Below are 23,005 nucleotides of genomic sequence, written 5' to 3' on the forward strand. Positions count from 1 at the left end.
GTAGCAACACAACATGACAACAACATGGCAGAAACACAACATGGTATCAGCACAAAACATGGTACAAACATTATTGGGTACAGACAACAGCATAAAGGGCAAGAAGGTAGAGACAACAATACATCACGTGAAACAGCCACAACTGTCAGTAAGAGTGTCCATGATTGAGTCTTTGAATGAAGAGATGGAGATAAAATGTAGTGGGTTTTTCAGCTTTGACGACCATTCAGCATCGTTGAGGACAGCACACATTCCACCCAGAGACTCCTGGATGCTGCTAATCAACATCCATAACTGTCATCAAACTGTGTTGTCTTCACTAGGAACCAAAACGAAACAAAACAGGGAGGGACCTACCTGAATTTGTCCGAAAAGAAATTGGTTTTCATCGCAAAATGTTTTATGGGTTTGGAGTAAACAGTTTCTGAATTAATTTCTTGTTACCACTCTGCCTGCCCGCTAAAACCTCAGATATTCTCCTGCTGAGAAGACTAAACCTCATAGAGGTTGAGAAGGAAAAAAAAAAAACAAGCCCTGATATCGTCTCCTCGTCTCCTCGGACACCAAAAGATAACAAGCCTGATATCCTCTCCTCGTCTCCTTGGACACCAAAAGATAACAAGCCTGATATCCTCTCCTCGTCTCCTCAGACACCAAAAGATAACAAGCCTGATATCGTCTCCTCGTCTCCTCGGACACCAACAACAGTGAAAGTCAAGTCTAGTTTATTGTCGTTCCTGTATCCTAAACATGTCTCCATGGAGGTCTGTTGAGGCTCCTCTCTCCAGTGGGCAGTATGTGTCTTGTCAGTCTGTGCCTGTTCCTCTGTCCATCTCCTTCTCTGGGTCGGGGTTCCTGGCTACGTACCAGCTGGGTGTGGCCCAGAGCATGCTGGACCGGTCCCCCTGGGTGCTGCAGGCGGCCCCTAAGGTCATGGGGGCCTCAGCCGGGTCCCTGGTGGCTGCCGCCGTAGTCTGTGTGTGTGCCAAGCTGACGGTTTATGTGTGTCTCTCACGGTAAATAGTTTGCCGTGAGTAAATCTCAGTTTACCATGAGTAAATCTCAGTTTACGGTAAGTAAATCTCAGTTTACAGTGAGTAAATCTCAGTTTGCAGTGTGTAAATCTCAGTTTGCAGTGTGTAAATCTCAGTTTACAGTGAGAAAATCTCAGTTTACAGTGAGTAAATCTCAATTTACATCTCAGTTTACCGTGAGTAAATCTTAGTTTACATCTCAGTTTACCGTGAGTAAATCTCAGTTTACAGTGAGTAAATCTCAGTTTACCGTGAGTAAATCTCAGTTTACCGTGAGAAAATCTCAGTTTACAGTGTGTAAATCTCAGTTTACAGTGTGTAAATCTCCGTTTACAGTGGTATACAGCAATAGATAGAAGTATCAACATGCAGAACTTAGTGATGGTGTCTGTCTATGAGCCAGATAGTTTAACTGCAGTTCTCTGTTTCCCCCACATGGAGGCGCTGTTGTGCGGTTGCTTTCTGCCTGGGTACTGCGGTATACAGCCACCAAGTTACAAAGGAGTGGTGAGTCCTCACACTGCTCACTGTCGGGAAGGCTAATGCTAACCCTGCTATACTTTAAACTAATACACAAAACGTTTTACATTTGAGTTGAAGTAGCACACCTGAGTCAAGGGCTTGATGATGAGTTGATCAGTTGAATCAGGTGTGCTGGTTCTGGAATAGTTAAAATCCAACGGACCGGCTGGGGGGTCCTGATGAGAGGTATGAAAGAGACTTCTATAAAGCAGGGCTCCATGGTGCATGGGATCATATCCCTGTTTGTGTGTTGTCCCGCAGCATTACTTGGACGGGGGTTTCTCCAGTATCCAGCCGACAAACTTCTGCCCGATTGGCCACACCATCACTGTGTCTCCATTCGCTGGTGAGACGGACATCTGCCCAAAAGACCCCGCCCCACTGTGTGACGTCGTGGTGAGCGGAGCGAACCTCCACTGCAGTCTTGTCAATGGTTACCGGATGCTAGACGCCATGTACCCCTACAACTGGGAGGTATAACCCCAAAACAAACCCCTACCTCTCCACCCAGCCCTCTACCTCTCCACCCAGCCCTCTACCTCTCCACCCAGCCCTCTACCCCTCCACCCAGCCCTCTACCCCTCCACCCAGCCCTCTACCTCTCCACCCAGCCCTCTACCTCTCCACCCAGCCCTCTACCCCTCCACCCAGCCCTCTACCCCTCCACCCAGCCCTCTACCACTCCACCCAGCCCTCTACCTCTCCACCAGCACTCTACCTCTCCACCCAGCCCTCTACCTCTCCAGCCAGCCCTCTACCTCTCCAGCCAGCCCTCTACCTCTCCACCCAGCCCTCTACCCCTCCACCCAGCCCTCTACCTCTCCACCCAGCCCCTACCTCTCCACCCAGCCCCCTACCTCTCCACCCAGCCCCTACCTCTCCACCCAGCCCTCTACCCCTCCACCCAGCCCTCTACCTCTCCACCCAGCCCTCTACCCCTCCACCCAGCCCTCTACCTCTCCACCCAGCCCTCTACCCCTCCACCCAGCCCTCTACCCCTCTACCTCTCCACCCAGCCCTCTACCCCTCCACCCAGCCCTCTACCCCTCTACTTCTCCACCCAGCCCTCTACCTCTCCACCCAGCCCTCTACCTCTCCACCCAGCTCTCTACCTCCACCCAGCCCTCTACCTCTCCACCCAGCTCTCTACCTCTCCACCCAGCCCTCTACCTCTCCACCCAGCTCTCTACCCCTCCACCCAGCCCTCTACCTCTCCACCCAGCCCTCTACCTCTCCACCCAGCCCTCTACCCCTCCACCCAGCCCTCTACCTCTCCACCCAGCTCTCTACCTTTCCACCCAGCTCTCTACCTCTCCACCCAGCTCTCTACCTCCACCCCCCCACACAGCCCTCTACCCCTCCACCAGCACTCTACCTCTCCACCAGCACTCTACCTCTACACCAAACAATCTACCCTTACAACTGGGAGGTATAACCCCAAAACAAACCACTGCCTCCCACCTCCCTCTACCTCTCCACCCAGCCCTCTACCCCTCCACCCAGACCTCTACCTCTCCACCCAGCTCTCTACCTCCACCCAGCCCCCTACCTCTCCACCCAGCCCTCTACCTTTCCTCCCAGCCTACTTCTTCTACCCCATTCCCCTAGACCCCCAAACAACCTCTAACCCCTTAACACCTTAACCCCATTCCCCTAGACCCCAAAACAACCCCTAACCCCATAACCCCATTCCCCTAGACCCCAAAACAACCCCTAACCCCTTAACCCCATTCCCCTAGACCCCAAAACAACCCCTAACCCCTTAACCCCATTCCCCTAGACCACAAAACAACCCCTAAGCCTTTAACCCCATTCCCCTAGACCCCAAAACAACCCCTAACCCCTTAACCCCATTCCCCTAGACCCCAAAACAACCCCTAACCCCTTAACCCCCTAACCCCATTCCCCTAGACCCCCAAACAACCCCTAACCCCTTAACACCTTAACCCCATTCCCCTAGACCCCAAAACAACCCCTAACCCCTTAACCCCATTCCCCTAGACCCCAAAACAACCCCTGACCCCTTAACCCCTTAACCCCATTCTTCTAGACCCCAAAACAACCCCTAACCCCTAAACCCCATTCCCCTAGACCCCAAAACAACCCCTAACCCCTAAACCCCATTCCCCTAGACCCCAAAACAACCCCTAACCCCTTAACCCCCTAACCCCATTCCCCTAGACCCCAAAACAACCCCTAACCCCTTAACCCCATTCTTCTAGACCCCAAAACAACCCCTAACCCCTTAACCCCATTCCCCTAGACCCCAAAACAACCCCTGACCCCTTAACCCCATTCTTCTAGACCCCAAAACAACCCCTAACCCCTAAACCCCATTCCCCTAGACCCCAAAACAACCCCTAACCCCTAAACCCCATTCCCCTAGACCCCAAAACAACCCCTAACCCCTTAACCCCCTAACCCCATTCCCCTAGACCCCAAAACAACCCCTAACCCCATAACCCTTTAACCCCATTCCCCTAGACCCCCAAACAACCTCTAACCCCTTAACACCTTAACCCCATTCCCCTAGACCCCCAAAACAACCCCTGACCCCTTAACACCTTAACCCCATTCCCCTAGACCCCAAAACAACCCCTAACCCCTTAACCCCATTCCCCTAGACCCCAAAACAACCCCTAACCCCTTAACCCCATTCCCCTAGACCCCAAAACAACCCCTAACCCCATAACCCCTTAACCCCATTCCCCTAGACCCCCAAAACAACCCCTGACCCATTAACACCTTAACCCCATTCCCCTAGACCACAAAACAACCCCTAACCCCTTAACCCCATTCCCCTAGACCCCAAAACAACCCCTGACCCCTTAACCCCTTAACCCCATTCTTCTAGACCCCAAAACAACCCCTAACCCCTAACCCCATTCTTCTAGACCCCAAAACAACCCCTAACCCCTTAACCCCATTCCCCTAGACCCCAAAACAACCCCTAAGCCTTTAACCCCATTCCCTTAGACCCCCAAACAACCCCTAACCCCATAACCCCTTAACCACATTCCCCTAGACCCCAAAACAACCCCTAACCCCTTAACCCCATTCCCCTAGACCCCAAAACAACCCCTAACCCCTTAACCCCATTCCCCTAGACCCCAAAACAACCCCTAACCCCTTAACACCTTATCCCCATTCCCCTAGACCCCCAAAACAACCCCTGACCCCTTAACACCTTAACCCCATTCCCCTAGACCCCAAAACAACCCCTAACCCCTTAACCCCATTCCCCTAGACCCCAAAACAACCCCTAACCCCTTAACCCCATTCCCCTAGACCCCAAAACAACCCCTAACCCCATAACCCCTTAACCCCATTCCCCTAGACCCCCAAAACAACCCCTGACCCCTTAACACCTTAACCCCATTCCCCTAGACCACAAAACAACCCCTAACCCCTTAACCCCATTCCCCTAGACCCCAAAACAACCCCTGACCCCTTAACCCCTTAACCCCATTCTTCTAGACCCCAAAACAACCCCTAACCCCTAAACCCCATTCCCCTAGACCCCAAAACAACCCCTAACCCCTAACCCCATTCTTCTAGACCCCAAAACAACCCCTAACCCCTTAACCCCATTCCCCTAGACCCCAAAACAACCCCTAACCCCTAACCCCATTCTTCTAGACCCCAAAACAACCCCTAACCCCTTAACCCCATTCCCCTAGACCCCAAAACAACCCCTAACCCCTTAACCCCTTAACCCCATTCCCCTAGACCCCCAAACAACCCCTAACCCCTTAACCCCTTAACCACATTCCCCTAGACCCCCAAACAACCCCTAACCCCTTAACCCCTTAACCCCATTCCCCTAGACCACAAAACAACCCCTAAGCCTTTAACCCCTTAACCCCATTCCCCTAGACCCCAAAACAACCCCTAACCCCTTAACCCCTAACCCCTTAACCCCTTAACCCCTTTCCCCTAACCCCTTAACACCTTATCCCCATTCCCCTAACCCCTTAACCCCTTAACCCCATTCCCCTAACCCCTTAACCCCTTAACCCCTTTCCCCTAACCCCTTAACCCCTTAACCCCTTTCCCCTAACCCCTAACCCCTTAACACCTTATCCCCATTCCCTTAACCCCTTAACCACATTCCCTTAGACCACAAAACAACCCCTTACCTCTTCCTATGGCACAACTTAATGTAGTGACCGCTCCACCATATTGCCTCCACCTATCCCCACCTTTCAGATCTGCAGACTAGCAAACTATTAGCCTTAGCCAACCCCTAACCCCTTAACCCCTTAACCCCATTCCCCTAGACCCCCAAAACAACCCCTAACCCCATAACCCCATTCCCCTAGACCCCAAAACAACCCCTAACCCCTTAACCCCATTCCCCTAGACCCCAAAACAACCCCTAACCCCTAACCCCTTAACCCCTAACCCCTTAACCCCTTAACCCCTTAACCCCTAACCCCTTAACCCCATTCCCCTAGACCCCAAAACAACCCCTAACCCCTTAACCCCTTAACCCCTAACCCCTAACCCCTTAACCCCTTAACCCCTAACCCCTAACCCCTTAACCCCTTAACCCCTTAACCCCTTAACCTCTAACCCCTTAACCACATTCCCTTAGACCCCAAAACAACCCCTAACCCCTTAACCCCTTAACCCCTAACCCCTAACCCCTTAACCCCTTAACCCCTGACCCCTAACCCTTTAACCCCATTCCCCTAGACCCCAAAGCAACCCCTAACCCCTTAACCACATTCCCATAGGCCCCAAAACAACCCCTTACCTCTTCCTATGGCACAACTTAATGTAGTGACCGCTCCACCATATTGCCTCCACCTATCCCCACCTTTCAGATCTGCAGACTAGCAAACTATTAGCCTATCAGAAGGCTAGGTGGAGCCATCCCTTACGTACAGTAAATGTCAGAATGCTGTAAACATGACATTTGATAACAGATAGAGTGTTTGTGTTTATAAATTCTCCTCAGGCTTTGAACAAGGCCTACCACAGTGGATACAGAGACGGCCTTCACTTCCTACAAACCAGTGGTGGGTCACGATGTCATGTGATCTCTGTATAGATGACTCTCTCTATGGTGTAAACACTCTCTCTCTCTCTCTCTCTCTCTCTCTCTATCTCCCTCTCTCTGTCTGTCTCTCTCTCTCTCACTGTCTCTCTCTCACTGTCTCTCCCTCTCTCTGCCTGTCTCTCTCTCTCTCTCTGTCATTCTCTCTTTCTGTCTCTCAATTAAATTTCAATTCAATTTAAGGGCTTTATTGGCATGGGAAACATATGTTAACATTGCCAAAGCAAATGAAATAGATAATAAACAAAAGTGAAATAAACAATACAAAATGAACAGTAAACATTACACTCACAGAAGTTCAAAAAGAATTAAGACATTTGAAATATCATATTATGTCTATATACAGTGGTGTAATGATGTGCAAATAGTTAAAGTATAAAAGGGAAAATAAATAAGCATAAATATGGGTTGTATTTACAATGGTGTTTGTTCTTCACTGGTTGCCCTTTTCTTGTGGCAACAGGTCACACATCTTGCTGCTGTGATGGAACACTGTGGTATTTCACCCAGTAGATATGGGAGTTTATCGAAAGTGGATTTATTTTCGAATTCTTTGTGGATCTGTGTAATCTGAGGGAAATATGTGTCTCTAATATGGTCATACATTTGTCAGGTTAGGAAGTGCAGTTCAGTTTCCACCTCATTTTGTGGGCAGTGTGCACATAGCCTGTCTTCTCTTGAGAGCCAGGTCTGCCTACGGTGGCCTTTCTCAATAGCAAGGCTATGCTCACTGAGTCTGTACATAGTCAAAGCTTTCCTTAATTTTGGGTCAGTCAAAGTGGTCAGGTATTTTGCCACTGTGTACTCTCTGTTTAGGGCCAAATAGCATTCTAGTTTGCTCTGTTTTTTGGTAAATTCTTTCCAATGTGTCAAGTAATTATCTTTTTGTTTTCTCATGATTTGGTTGAGTCTAATTGTGTTGCTGTCCTGGGGCTCTGTGGGGTCTGTTTGTGTTTCTGTCCTGGGGCTCTGTGGGGTCTGTTTGTGTTTGTGATCAGAGCCCCAGGACCAGCTTGCTTAGGGGACTCTTCTCCAGGTTCATCTCTCTGTAGGTGATGGCTTTGTTATGGAAGGTTTGGGAATTGCTTCCTTTTGGGTGGTTGTAGAATTAAATTTCTGTACTTTGATAATTAGCGGGTATTGGCTTAATTCGGCTCTGCATGCATTATTTGGTGTTTTATATTGTACACAGAGGATATTTTTTGTAGAATTCTGCATGCAGAGTCTGGTGTTTGTCCCATTTTGTTAATTCTTGGTTGGTGAGCGGACCCCAGACCTCACAACCATAAAGGGCAATGGGTTCTATAACTTATTCAAGTATTTTTAGCCAGATCGTAATTGGTATGTCGAATTTGATGTTCCTTTTGACGGCATAGCAGGCCCTTCTTGCCTTGAAGAACCTTTTGGCCGAGGTATGTATCGTTTTTTGTGTGCTCTAGGGCAATGTTGTCTAGATGGAATTTGTATTTGTGATCCTGAGAACTGGACTTTTTTGGAACACCATTATTTTTGTCTTACTGAGATTTACTGTCGGGGCCCAGGTCTGTCAGGGCCCAGGTCTGACAGAATCTGTGCAGAAGATCTAGGTGCTGCTGTAGGCCCTTCTTGGTTGGGGACAGAAGCACCAGATCATCCGCAAACAGTAGACATTTGACTTCAGATTCTAGAAGGGTGAGGCCGGGTGCTGCAGACTGTTCTAGTGCCCTCGCCAATTCGTTGATATATATGTTGAAGAGGGTGGGGCTTAAGCTGCATCCCTGTCTCAACCCACGGCCCTGTGGAAAGAAATGTGTGTTTTTTGACAATTTTAACCGCACACTTGTTGTTTGTGTACATGGATTTTATAATGTCGTATGTTTTTCCCCAAACACCACTTTCCATCAATTTGTATAGCAGGCCGTCGTGCCAAATAAAGTCAAAAGCTTTTTTTGAAATCAACAAAGCATGAGAAGACTTTGCCTTTGTAGGCTGCTGAGAGCGTGATCACACAGTCATCCGGAACAACTGATGCTCCCCTTTGTAGTCGATAATAGTTTGCACGTCCTGCCACATCCGGCGAGCGTCGGAGCTGCTCTCTCTGCTCTCTTCTCTGTTCTCTTCTCTGTGTGAGGGGAGCAGACTGCTCTCTTCTCTGTGTGAGGGAAGCAGACTGCTCTCTTCTCTGTGTGAGGGAAGCAGACTGCTCTCTTCTCTGTGTGAGTGGAGCAGACTGCTCTCTTCTCTGTGTGAGTGGAGCAGAATTCTCTTCTTTTTTTTCAGAAAAAGTTCTGCATCTTTCGAGAGTGGTTGCTTCACAAATTCAAGTGTCTAAGGAGGGACAAAACCAGCAATCCAGTATTGTGAGTAATAGCACTGAGGAAGTCTGCTACTGTGTCCAGCATCCAAAAAGAAGAGTCGTTGCTAAAACACAATTTAAGCCAAAAAGCACATCACGTCCCAGGACAAGTGCATGGTTGCATGGGCTGGAGCAACCTCACTATGTCACTAGCTACCAGTGGTATTTGACATGCATCAGATGGCAGCCCAAGCCAGTCAACAGGCCGAGAAAACTGAGCCGGTCAATGAAATGTAACATTGCTGACTACATTGAAAGAGGAGATTATTTTGGTACTTTTAGCCCCTCCCCCCCGTCAATTTTGTGATATCCAATTGGTAGTTACAGTTTTGTGGTTTTTACCCTTGGGTTGTGCCGTGGGGGAGATCTTTGTGGGCTACACTCGGCCTTGTCTCAGGATGGTAAGTTGGTGGTTGAAGATATCCCTCTAGTGGTGTGGGGGCTATGCTTTGGCAAAGTGGGTGGGGTTATATCCTGCCTGTTTGGCCCTGTCCCGGGGGTATCTTCGGATGGCGCCACAATGTCTCCTGACCCTTCCTGTCTCAGCCTCCAGTATTTATGCTGCAGTAGTTTATGTGTCGGGGGGCTAGGGTCAGTCTGTTATGTCTGGAGTATTTCTCATGTCTTATCCGGTGTCCTGTGTGAATTTAAGTATGCCCTCTCTAATTCTCTCTTTCTCTCTTTTTTTCTTTCTCTCTCTCAGAGGACCTGAGCCCTAGGACCATGCCTCAGGACTACCTGACATGATGACTCCTTGCTGTCCCCAGTCCACCTGGCCGTGCTGCTGCTCCAGTTCCAACTGTTCTGCCTGCGGCCATGGAACCCTGACCTGTTCACCGGACGTGCTACCTGTCCCAGACCTGCTGTTTTCAACTCTCTAGAGACAGCAGGAGCGGTAGAGAAACTCTAAATGATCGGCTATGACAAGCCAAATGACATTTACTCCTGAGGTGCTGACCTGTTGCACCCTCGACAACCACTGTGATTATTATTATTTGACCCTGCTGGTCATCTATGAACATTTGAATCAAATCAAATCAAATGTATTTATGTAGCCCTTCTTACATCAGCTGATATCTCAAAGTGCTGTATAGATACCCAGCCTAAAACCCCAAACAGCAAGCAATGCAGGTGTAGAAGCACGGTGGCTAGGAAAAACTCCCTAGAAAGGCCAAAACCTAGGAAGAAACCTAGAGAGGAACCAGGCTATGAGGGGTGGCCAGTCCTCTTCTGGCTGTGCCGGGTGGAGATTATAACAGCACATGGCCAAGATGTTCAAATGTTCATAGATGACCAGCAGGGTCAAATAATAATAATCATAGTAGTTGTTGAGGGTGCAACAAGTCAGTAAGTGTCATTTGGCTTTTTCATAGCTGATCATTCAGAGTATCTCTACCGCTCCTGCTGTCTCTAGAGAGTTGAAAACAGCAGGTCTGGGACAGGTAGCACGTCCGGTGAACAGGTCAGGGTTCCAGCAGGTCTGGGACAGGTAGCACGTCCGGTGAACAGGTCAGGGTTCCAGCAGGTCTGGGACAGGTAGCACGTCCGGTGAACATCTTGGCCATGTTCTGTGATAATCTCCACCTCGCTAGTGATGTATTCTACATCATCAAGGGAACAACTTATGACAATTAAGAGTGATAGGAGAGTCATCTTTTTGTCTGGTGCTCCTAACATTTTGTCTGGTGCTCCTAACATTTTACCACCTTTCACATATACACACACAGACAAGCATGCTGTGTTAGTGAGTGAGTCTGTATGTGTGTGTGTGTGTGTGTGTGTGTGTGTATGTGTGTGTGAGAGTGAGTCTGTGTGTGTGTGTGTGTGTGTGAGTGAGTGAGTGATTCTGTGTGTGTGTGTTAGTGTGTGTGTGTGTGTGTGTTAGTGTGTGTGTGTGTGAGAGTGAGTCTGTGTGTGTGTGTGTGTGTGTGAGTGAGTGAGTGATTCTGTGTGTGTGTGTGTGTGTGTGTTAGTGTGTGTGTGTGTGTTAGTGTGTGTGTGTGTTAGTGTGTGTGTGTGTTAGTGTGTGTGTGTGTGTTAGTGTGTGTGTGTTAGTGTGTGTTAGTGTGTGTGTGTGTGTGTGTGTGTGTGTGTGTGTGTGTGTGTGTGTGAGTCTGTGAGTCTGTGAGTGATTCTGTGTGTGTGTGTGTGTGTGTGTGTGTGTGTGTGTGTGTGTGTGTGTGTGTGTGTGTGTGTGTGTGTGTGTGTGTGTGTGTGTGTGTGTGTGTGTGTGTTTGGGCTTAGGGGGATTCCTGTCAAGCTGTTAAAGATGCATGAGGACCGTTAACGAGACACCATGATGGAAAGTTCCATACTGCTGCCCCGATGAGAGGGACAGGAGGGGGAAATTCCATACTGCTGCCCCGACGAGACAGAGACAGAAGGGGGAAAGATCCAATCTGCTGCCCCGATGAGACAGAGACAGAAGGGGGAAAGATCCAATCTGCTGCCCCGATGAGAGAGAGACAGAGACAGAAGGGGGAAAGTTCCATACTGCTGCCCCGATGAGAGAGAGACAGAGACAGAAGGGGAAAGATCCATTCTGCTGCCCCAATGAGAGAGAGACAGAAGGGGGAAAGATCCATTCTGCTGCCCCGATGAGAGAGAGACAGAAGGGGGAAAGATCCATTCTGCTGCCCCGAGGAGAGAGAGACAGAGACAGAAAGGGGGGGGGGGATTCCAGCTTCTATGTTTTGATCTCAATACCAGGACTGGTGTTCAGGCAGACTACCTATATTTGATTTAACTAGGCAAGTCAGTTAAGAACCAATTCTTATTTAAAATGACGGCCTACACCGGCCCAAACCCGGACGACGCTGGGCCAATTGTGAGCCGCCCTACGGGACTCCCAATCACGTCCGGATGTGATATAGCCTGAATTCAAACGAGGTGACTATAGTGACACTGAGATGCAGTGCCTTAGACCGCTGTCCCACTCGGGAGCTCCATACATAAACACTCATAATAAGGGACGTCTGTATCGCCATAGACTAAACCACTGCTGCCATCCTTACCTCCAAGTGTTTATTCAACTACTATATAGGGCATAGGGTGCCATTTGGGAGTCGGAGTTGGGTAGGTTGCTTTCTAAATGTAATCCCTTACTCCCCTGATAGTAGTGCACTATATAAGGAATGTAATCCCTTACTCCCCTGATAGTAGTGCACTATATAGGGAATGTAATCCCTTACTCCCCTGGTAGTAGTGCACTATATAGGGAATGTAATCCCTTACTCCCCTGGTAGTAGTGCACTATATAGGGAATGTAATCCCTTACTCCCCTGATAGTAGTGCACTATATAGGGAATGTAATCCCTTACTCCCCTGGCACTATATAGGGAATGTAATCCCTTACTCCCCTGGTAGTAGTGCACTATATAGGGAATGTAATCTATTACTCCGCTGGTAGTAGTGCACTATATAGGGAATGTAATCCCTTACTCCTCTGGTAGTAGTGCACTATATAGGGAATGTAATCCCTTACTCCCCTGGCACTATATAGGGAATGTAATCCCTTACTCCCCTGATAGTAGTGCACTACATAGGGAATGTAATCCCTAACTCCCCTGATAGTAGTGCACTATATAGGGAATGTAATCCGTTAATGTGAATTTATTAATGTTTTACAGTAATAGATTATTCATCTAATACATAAACACATATATATATATAATATACCAAAATACACAAATAAAACGTCTCAACAAATAAATTTAAACGTACGGTATCCAGACAGTCTACCGTATCGTACGGTATCCAGACAGTCTACCGTATCGTACGGTATCCAGACAGTCTACCGTATCGTACGGTATCCAGACAGTCTACCGTATCGTACGGTATCCAGACAGTCTACCGTATCGTACGGTATCCAGACAGTCTACCGTATCGTACGGTATCCAGACAGTCTACCGTATGACAGTTATGATATTAGTTAAATGATCTGAATGTTCACCTGTTCATGTGAATGGGATACGAGAAGTATGATAGTGGTAAAACAAATGTATTTTATACAGTAGTGGTACAACACTGTCGCTATGGGTATTAAGTTGTTAATAACAGTCACTATTTGTACTGACGAGGTAAAAGTTGTTTATGATAAAATATACAAAAAAAACAAAGAATCATCGTGAAGAAAAGCAACACAGGACTCCGTGCTTACTGATCTCCTAGCAAACCTAACACTTTGCCTCACTTTAAAAAATATTTCCCGACCATCTTTATCTGACAGTAAAAGGGCAGGTATCACTGTATCTTCCCACAGGGGGGACTTTATGTCTTTCTCCCCGAGGACAGGAGAGTCTTTCTCTGTCACAGTCGCTATTTTCCCGTAACGGACAGGTCACTCTGTCTGTCTGTCCTCGCAGTGGATAGGTGAACAGGTAAAAGTCTGTCTATGTCTGTCTGTCCCACATTGTCTCTTCTACAGTGTTAGAATAGACAATACCAGTCTATGTATCTCTGTAGAAAGATCAGTCAGTCTCCATAATGTCTCTGTCCCAGTCTATCTCATTCACTGTCAGTCTCCATGTCTCAGAGGCCAGTGAGCTAGTTTCTCTGCCGGGTCCTGTTGGTCTTGTTCAGTGAGATGCTACTTCCATTTTTACTGTCTCCTGAGGCCTTCATGGCCAGCTCCGCTGCGTCCGCCATCGGCTGCTTGTCCTCTTGCTCCGTCTCCCGGTGGTAGAAGTAGTTGAAGTTGGACACGATGACGGGGACGGGTAAGGCGATGGTCAACACGCCAGCGATGGCGCACAGCGTCCCCACCATCTTACCGCCCATGGTGATCGGGCACATGTCCCCGTAGCCCACCGTAGTCATGGTGACCACGGCCCACCAGAACCCGTCGGGGATGCTGACGAACTGCGTGCTGGGCTCGTCCACCTCGGCGAAGTAGATGGCGCTGGAGAAGAGGATGACTCCGATGAAGAGGAAGAAGATGAGCAGGCCCAGCTCCCGCATGCTGGCCTTCAGTGTCTGGCCCAGGATCTGGAGCCCCTTGGAGTGTCTGGACAGTTTGAAGATTCTGAACACCCTGACTAGACGGATGATACGAAGGATGGCCAGGGACATGGCCTGGCTGGAGCTGTGGTCCGGGGTGGTGACCAGCTCCGTTACCAAGGTGACAAAGTACGGGATGATGGAGACAATGTCGATGATGTTCATGAGGTTGTGGAAGAAGTCACTCTTGGAGGGACAGACCACGAAGCGCACAACCAGCTCGAAGAAGAACCAGACGATGCAGGCCGTCTCGATGATGAAGAACGGGTCGGAGAACATGGAGGTGATGGTTTTGGGCGCGGCCGAGGGCGGGAACAAGGTCCCGAGGCCGCTCAACGATTGGTTCCCATCAAAAGGCATCAGATGCGTGACGGTGGTGTGTAAGACGGGGTCCAGGGAGTTATCCCGGAACTCCGGTAGCGTCTCCAGGCAGAAGACGATGATGGAGATAACGATGACAAACACAGAGACCAGCGCCACGCTGCGTGCCGCGTTGGAACTCTCGGGGTACTCAAACAGTAGCCAGAACTGCCGGTACATCTCATTAGTCGGGAGAGGGATCTCCACTTCCTTGATGAAGCCCTCGTCCTCTCTGAACTGCTCCATGGCGTCGCTCCCCAGCTCATAGAACACGATCTCATCAGCAAACACATCCAGCGGAACGTTGGCCGGCCGACGGATCTTCCCTCCTGACTGGTAGTAGTACAGGATGCCATCGAAGCTAGACCGGTTCCGGTCGAAGAAATACAAGTTCCTCATGGGATCAAAGTAATCCATCCTCTTCATAGGGTCCCCCAGAAGGGTCTCAGGGAACTGGTCGAGGGTTTTGAGCTGCGTCTCGAAGCGTAGCCCGGCGATGTTGATGATGACCTTCTGGTCTCCGTCGTCTAGACCCGTCTTGTCCACGAACACATCCTCGCAGCACTCCTTAGCCAGCCGGCTGAAGATGGTCTCGCTCTGCGTATGAGTCTCGCTATTAAGCAACTTCTGCCAGTTGGTGATGATGCTGGCACAGCTAGGGCACCCCCTCCTGCTGTGGGGTGGCATGACGGGCGACTGAGGCACGTCTAAATTATTAGGGCATGGGGAGGTGTGCCAAATGTGGGGGTTGTGTGAGGAGTGGCAGTGAGGCTGGGGGGTGGAGGTGTGGTTGGACAGGGGGTAGAAGAGGTGGTGAGACCCGGGGAAGGAGCATTGTTCGGGGGGAATGTCGACCGCCAGGGTAGCGGTCTCATCAGGGTAATCTGGGTTGTCCAGCTCATTTTCCAGGCTGCTGTCGATATCGTCCAGACTCTCAAAGTCCACCATAGCCACCTCCATGGTTTCTGTTTCTGCAGCTGCTACTGTTCACACAGTCCCAGACCCAGGTCCCTAACAAAGACCCTCAGCCTGAGGCCCAGGAGATCCAGGTGAGGAGATCCAGGGAGGGTGGCAGACTTCAGCCCCAGGCCTGCCTGTATGGCCAGAGAGAGAGGCTGTCCTCAGGCTCTAAGACCCAGAGAGAGAGAGGCTGTCCTCAGACTCTAAGACCCAGAGAGAGAGAGGCTGTCCTCAGACTCTAAGGCCCAGAGAGAGAGAGGCTGTCCTCAGGCTCTAAGGCCCAGAGAGAGAGACTGTCCTCAGACTCTAAGGCCCAGAGAGAGAGAGGCTGTCCTCAGACTCTAAGGCCCAGAGAGAGAGAGGCTGTCCTCAGACTCTAAGGCCCAGAGAGAGAGAGAGGCTGTCCTCAGACTCTAAGGCCCAGAGAGACAGATGGAGGCAGGGTAACAGGGTGACAGGCTCTCCAGCAGTCAACAGAGGGTTCCTCACCTCTGCTACACCCTCTCCTTCTCAAGCCTGAAGTGGGGGACCTGGGGAGAAAAAGAGAGATGCAATGATTATTGTTATAAAACTTTTTTTAGTTTTTCTCACTTTTGTTTATTGTTTATTTAACCTGCTTTGGCAGTGTAAACATACAGTATATATATGTATATCTCAGTACACATTGTATATATATATATATATATATTTATATATATATTTTTTTAATGACTCCAACCTAAGTGTTTGTAAACTTCCGACTTCGACTGTAAATATAAACACAGTATTGGAGAGAGTGAGAGAGAGGGTTAGAGAGTGTGACATGTTTGCTGCTGACAATCCAGCTATCCGCACCAACTGCTTTAGACTGGCTCTGCTTTCGACTGCTTGACACCGACACCCTGATGCCTGACACACAGACAAACACCCGCTCCCTCCTCCTGTTCACTTGCTATGCATCTGACCTGGTTAGAACAACAGGGAGGAGCGGATTCATCACAGGGTCACTGGGTTTCGGCGTGGAGTTCTGCAGTATTCCCTGACACATAGGGTGCCCTCCCTGCTCCAGAACAACACACACACGACGCACACACACACGGCACACACACACACGCGGCACACACACACACACAGACACACAGACACACACACACACACAAAATCCGAAACACACAGAAAAGGTGCCTCATCAGTTTATGTTAAACGAGAGAGAGAGACCCTTTCACACTGATAATGACAATAAATAGAAACCCGATCAGTGTCTGCTGTTGCCCGCAGATGTTTAATTAAAGACTCCAGAGATGATTCACCACCCAATACAATATATAGAGAGACAGAGAGAGAGAGAGAAAGAAAGAGAGAAAGAGAGGGGAAGAGAGTGAGAGAGGAAGAGAGAGAGAGAGGGAAGAGAGAGAGAGGAAGAAGAGAGAGAGAGAGAAGAAGAGAGAGAAAGAGAAGAGGAGAGAGAGGGAGAGGAAGAGAGAGAGAGAGAGAGAGAGAGAGGAAGAGAGAGAGAGAGAGAGAGAGAAGAGAGAGAGAGAGAGAGAGGAGAGAGAGAGAGAGGAAGAGGAGAGAGAGAGGAAGAGAGAGAGCGAGAGGAAGAGAGAGAGAGGGAGAGAGAGCAGAGAGAGAGAGGAAGAGAGAGAGAGAGAAAGAGGAGAGAGAGAGAGGAAGAGAGAGAGAGGAAGAGAAAGAGGAGAGAGAGGAAGAGAGTGAGAAACAGATAGATATAGAAGGGCAACCAGTGAAGAACAAACACCATTGTAAATACAACCCATATTTATGTTTATTTATTTTCCCTTTTGTACATTAACCATTTGCACATATTGCAACACTGTATATATACATAATATGACATTTGAAATCTCTGTATTATTTTGTAACTTCTGTGAGTGTAATGTTTACTGTTCATTTTATTGTTTATTTCACTTTTGTATATTATCTATTTCACTTGCTTTGGCAATGTTTTAACATATGTTTCCCATGCCAATAAAACCCCTTGAATTGAATTGAATATATATAGATAGAGAGAGAAAGAGATAGTGAGAGAGAGAGAGAGAGAGGGATAATTGGGAGGAAATAAAGACAGGATAAATGTAGAGAGAAAAAGAATTGGAGCAGGGAGAAATGAGAGAGATAAAGGAGAAAGGCTTATGAGGGGTGGATATGAGAGAGATAAAGGAAAAGACTTATGAGGGGTGGATATGAGAGAGAGGGGGTTGAGGGAGAAGGAGAAGAAAGGGATGAAGAGGTGACAACACATTAGTGGTGGCTGCATCATGTTATGGGTATGCTTGCAATCGTTAAGGACTGGGGAGTTTTTCAGGATAAAAAAGAAACGTAATGGAGCTAAGCACAGTCTAAATCCTAGAGGAAAACCTGGTTGTCTGCTTTCTACCAGACACTGGGAGATTCATCCACCTTTCAGCAGGACAATAACCTAAAACAAAAGGTCAAATCTACACTGGAGTCGATGAGTTACAGTTTTGACTTAAATCTACTTGACAATCTATGGGAAGACCAGAAAATGGTTATCTAGCAATGATCAACAAGCAATTTGACAGAGCTTGAAGCATTTTGAAAGAATAATGGGCAAATGTTGCACAATCCAGGTGTGGAAAGCTCTTAGAGAATTACCCAGAAAGTCTCACAGCTGTAATCGCTGCCAAAGGTGCTTCTACAAAGTAATGACTCAGGGGTGTGAATACTTACAGTATGTAAATGACATATGTCTGTATTTTATTTTCAATAAACTTGCAAAATATTCTAAAAACATGTTTTCACTTTGCCATTATGGGGTATGGTGTGAATTATTATTATTTTTAATACATTTGAATTCAGGCTGCAACAACAAATGTGGAATAAGTCAAGGGCGATGAATATTTCCTGAAGGCATTGTAAGCATGTTGTTGATGCAATGGTATCTTCTAAATCAGAGAGGAATTGGTGAAACATGAATATGCTAGCTAGCTACAGGAGCACGTAGCATCTAATTAGGGTCCCCTGGAAATACTGACCAACACTTTGATTCCTACACTGTCAATAATTCCTCCCTGGCTTATTCATTCATTGTCATGTCAAAGAACAACGTTTTCAAGGTGCTTCCCACTGTATTCTAACTATACAATAAGAATAATCATTCTATTTCTACATAATCTATAACATTCACTACATAATCTATAACATTCACTACATAACCTATAAAATTCACTATATAATCATTAACATTCACTACATAACCTATAACATTCACTACATAACCTATACCATTCACTACATAACCTATAACATCCACTACATAACCTATACCATTCACTACATAACCTATAACATTCACTACATAACCTATACCATTCACTACATAACCTATACCATTCACTACATAACCTCTACATAACCTATAACATTCACTACATAACCTATAACATTCACTACATAACCTATAACATTCACTACATAACCTATACCATTCACTACATCATCTATAACATTCACTACATAACCTCTACATAATCTATAACATTCACTATATAACCTATAACATTCACTACATAACCTCTACATAACCTATAACATTCACTACATAATCTTTACCCCTCAAAAAAGTAGCAGATTTTTAGCCATTTGAAAAAATGTACATTGGAGTTACAGAATCACAGTTCCACATTCCTGAAAGCATTTTCTCCTTTACTGTCCTTTATTGGAAAAGCTTTCAAAAGGTGTTTGGGCATGCTGAGACCCAACGAGTATCCTTGTTTCATAGAAAGAGAGGAGAAAATAAAAATAATAACAATAATTGTACTAGTTGATTCGAAAAGCTCTGAAAATATAATTATCTGCTGCTATGTGTTACCAAGTTATAATGCTAACTGTATCTACTGCTATGTGTTACCAAGTTATAATGCTAACTGTATCTACTGCTATGTGTTACCAAGTTATAATGCTAACTGTATCTACTGCTATGTGTTACCAAGTTATAATGCTAACTGTATCTACTGCTATGTGTTACCAAGTTATATTGCTAACTGTATCTACTGCTATGTGTTACCAAGTTATATTGCTAACTGTATCTACTGCTATGTGTTACCAAGTTATAATGCTAACTGTATCTACTGCTATGTGTTACCAAGTTATAATGCTAACTGTATCTGCTGCTATGTGTTACCAAGTTATAATGCTAACTGTATCTGCTGCTATGTGTTACCAAGTTATAATGCTAACTGTATCTACTGCTATTTGTTACCAAGTTATAATGCTAACTGTATCTACTGCTATGTGTTACCAAGTTATAATGCTAACTCTATCTGCTGCTGATCAATGTACCTGCTGCAATTTGGTATTATTTTGTCTTATATATATATATATATATATATATATATATATATATGCAGTACTAGTCAAAAGTTTGGACACACCAACTCATTCAAGGGCTTTTCTTTATTTTTACTATTTTCTACATTGTAGAATAAATATGAAGACATCATAACTATGAAATTACACATATGGCATTATGTAGTAACTAAAAAAAGTGTTAAACAAATCAAAATATATTTGAGATTCTTCAAAGTAGCCACCCTTTTGCATTGAAGAGAGCTTTGCACACTCTTGGCATTCTCTCAACCAGCTTCATGATGTCGTCACCTCACTGTTGAAGTTGAGACTGGTGTTTTGCGGATTCATTCATCACATCAACCTAGGAGCTATGGCAACTGGGATTCACCACATCACATCAACCCAGGAGCTATGGCAACTGGGATTCACTCATCACATCAACCCAGGAGCTATGGCAACTGGGATTCACTCATCACATCAACCCAGGAGCTATGGCAACTGGGATTCACTCATCACATCAACCCAGGAGCTATGGCAACTGGGATTCACCACATCACATCAACCCAGGAGCTATGGCAACTGAGATTCACTCATCACATCAACCCAGGAGCTATGGCAACTGAGATTCACTCACCACATCAACCCAGGAGCTATGGCAACTGGGATTCACTCATCACATCAACCCAGGAGCTATGGCAACTGGGATTCACTCATCACATCAACCCAGGAGCTATGGCAACTGGGATTCACCACATCACATCAACCCAGGAGCTATGGCAACTGAGATTCACTCATCACATCAACCCAGGAGCTATGGCAACTGGGATTCACCACATCACATCAACCCAGGAGCTATGGCAACTGGGATTCACCACATCACATCAACCCAGGAGCTATGGCAACTGAGATTCACTCACCACATCAACCCAGGAGCTATGGCAACTGGGATTCACCACATCACATCAACCCAGGAGCTATGGCAACTGGGATTCACCACATCGCATCAACCCAGGAGCTATGGCAACTGGGATTCACCACATCACATCAACCCAGGAGCTATGGCAACTGAGATTCACTCATCACATCAACCTAGGAGCTATGGCAACTGGGATTCACCACATCACATCAACCCAGGAGCTATGGCAACTGGGATTCACTCATCACATCAACCCAGGAGCTATGGCAACTGGGATTCATTCATCACATCAACCCAGGAGCTATGGCAACTGGGATTCACCACATCACATCAACCCAGGAGCTATGGCAACTGAGATTCACTCATCACATCAACCTAGGAGCTATGGCAACTGGGATTCACCACATCACATCAACCCAGGAGCTATGGCAACTGGGATTCACTCATCACATCAACCCAGGAGCTATGGCAACTGAGATTCACTCATCACATCAACCCAGGAGCTATGGCAACTGGGATTCACTCATCACATCAACCCAGGAGCTATGGCAACTGAGATTCATTCATCACATCAACCCAGGAGCTATGGCAACTGGGATTCACCAAACCAGCATACTTCATAACACTTGATAATCCTTCATAAGCCTTCATAGACACATATACACACACACACACATGCGCATATCATCCAGTCTTACCTCTGCTGAGTCCCTAGAGGTTGAGAGTTGGAGAGGGGGAGAGACAGCGAGAGGAAGAGGGAGGGATGTCCCAGTAGAGCAGTCTGTATGAGAGGGAGGGATGTCCCAGTCGACCAGTCTGTATGAGAGGGAGGGATGTCCCAGTCGACCAGTCTGTATGAGAGAGAGGGATGTCCCAGTACACCAGTCTGTATGAGAGGGAGGGATGTCCCAGTAGAGCAGTCTGTATGATCTGGGATCATGATGACTAGTCTATCAGAGACCAGGGTAACCCTAACCCTACCTTACCCAATAGGAAACTAGAGCAGGGGCACAGGGCACAAGCAAACACACACGCACACACACACACCACACACACACACACACACACACACACACACACACACACACTCACACACACACACACACACGGACAGACACACGCACACACAAGCACACAAATGGACAGACACACGCACGCACAAGCACACACACACAAGCACACACACAGAAACGGCATGCAAACACCAGCATATGTTACCTGTTCAATGGCTGCAGTGTGTCTTCTCTATGTAGTCCAGTGTGTCTTCTCTATGTAGTCCAGTGTCTTCTCTATGTAGTCCAGTGTCTTCTCTATGTAGTCCAGTGTCTTCTCTACGTAGTCCAGTGTGTCCTCTATGTAGTCCAGTGTCTTCTCTATGTAGTCCAGTGTGTGTTCTCTATGTAGTCCAGTGTGTCTTCTCTATGTAGTCCAGTTTGTCTTCTCTATGCAGTCCAGTGTGTCTTCTCTATGTAGTTCAGTGTGTGTTCTCTATGTAGTCGCGCGTGTCTTCTCTATGTAGTCCAGTGTCTTCTCTATGTAGTCCAGTTTGTCTTCTCTATGTAGTCCCGTGTGTCTTCTCTATGTTGTCCAGTGTCTTCTCTATGTAGTTCAGTCTGTCTTCTCAATGTAGTCCAGTCTGTCTTCTATATGTAGTCCAGTCCCTTCTCTATGTAGTCCAGTGTGTCTTCTCTATGTAGTCTAGTCTGTCTTCTCCATGTAGTCCAGTGTGTCAGTAGAGAGAGAGACTAGTGTGTGTCTGTAGAGAGAGAGAGACCAGTGTGTCTGTAGAGAGAGACCAGTGTGTGTCTGTAGAGAGAGAGACCAGTGTGTGTCTGTAGAGCGAGAAACCAGTGTGTCTGTAGAGAGAGACCAGTGTGTCTGTAGAGAGAGAGACCAGTGTGTGTTTGTAGAGAGAGAGACCAGTGTGTGTCTGTAGAGCGAGAAACCAGTGTGTCTGTAGAGAGAGACCAGTGTGCCTGTAGAGAGAGAGACCAGTGTGTCTGTAGAGAGACCAGTGTGTCTGTAGAGAGACCAGTGTGTCTGAAGAGAGAGAGACCAGTGTGTCTCTGTAGAGAGAGAGACCAGTGTGTGTCTGTAGAGAGAGAGACCAGTGTGTCTGTAGAGAGAGAGACCAGTGTGTCTGTAGAGAGAGACCAGTGTGTTTGTAGAGAGAGACCAGTGTGTTTGTAGAGAGAGAGACCAGTCAGACATTTCAGAACCTCATACAACATACTTATCAAATCAAACTGTATTTGTCACATGTGCCTTGTTCAACCTTACAGTGAAATGCTTACTCACAAGCCCTTATCCAACAATATAGCTTTAAGAAAATAGGTGGTAAGAAAGTATTTACTAAATAAACTGAGGTAAAAAAATAAGGAAAAAAAGGAGAAATTAGAAAATTAACTAATAATTAAAGAGCAACAATAAAATAACAGTAACGAGAATATATACAGGGGGGACCGGTACAGAGTCAATGTGGAGGCTATATACAGGGGGGACCGGTA

At 47.0% G+C, this 23,005-nt stretch overlaps 2 protein-coding genes across 2 annotated transcripts; one reads left to right on the plus strand and one right to left on the minus strand.

Moving 5' to 3' along the window:
- The first annotated feature begins 391 nt into the window (after positions 1–391).
- On the plus strand, positions 392–2,036 carry pnpla1 (patatin-like phospholipase domain containing 1). The gene is made up of 3 exons (XM_029720341.1): positions 392–1,016; positions 1,322–1,541; positions 1,818–2,036. Exons 1-3 carry the CDS (start codon positions 751–753, stop codon positions 2,034–2,036), a joined length of 705 nt encoding a protein of 234 aa, XP_029576201.1. The 5' UTR covers positions 392–750.
- An 11,462-nt stretch (positions 2,037–13,498) lies between these two features.
- On the minus strand, positions 13,499–15,271 carry kcna10a (potassium voltage-gated channel, shaker-related subfamily, member 10a). The gene is made up of 2 exons (XM_029720342.1): positions 15,223–15,271; positions 13,499–15,018 (listed from the first exon to the last, which is right to left on the minus strand). The coding sequence occupies exons 1-2, from the start codon at positions 15,269–15,271 to the stop codon at positions 13,499–13,501; spliced, it is 1,569 nt and encodes a 522-aa protein (XP_029576202.1).
- Positions 15,272–23,005: the final 7,734 nt, after the last annotated feature.

The sequence above is a fragment of the Salmo trutta genome, chromosome 28, assembly GCF_901001165.1.
Source record: "Salmo trutta chromosome 28, fSalTru1.1, whole genome shotgun sequence".
NCBI lineage: Eukaryota > Metazoa > Chordata > Actinopteri > Salmoniformes > Salmonidae > Salmo > Salmo trutta.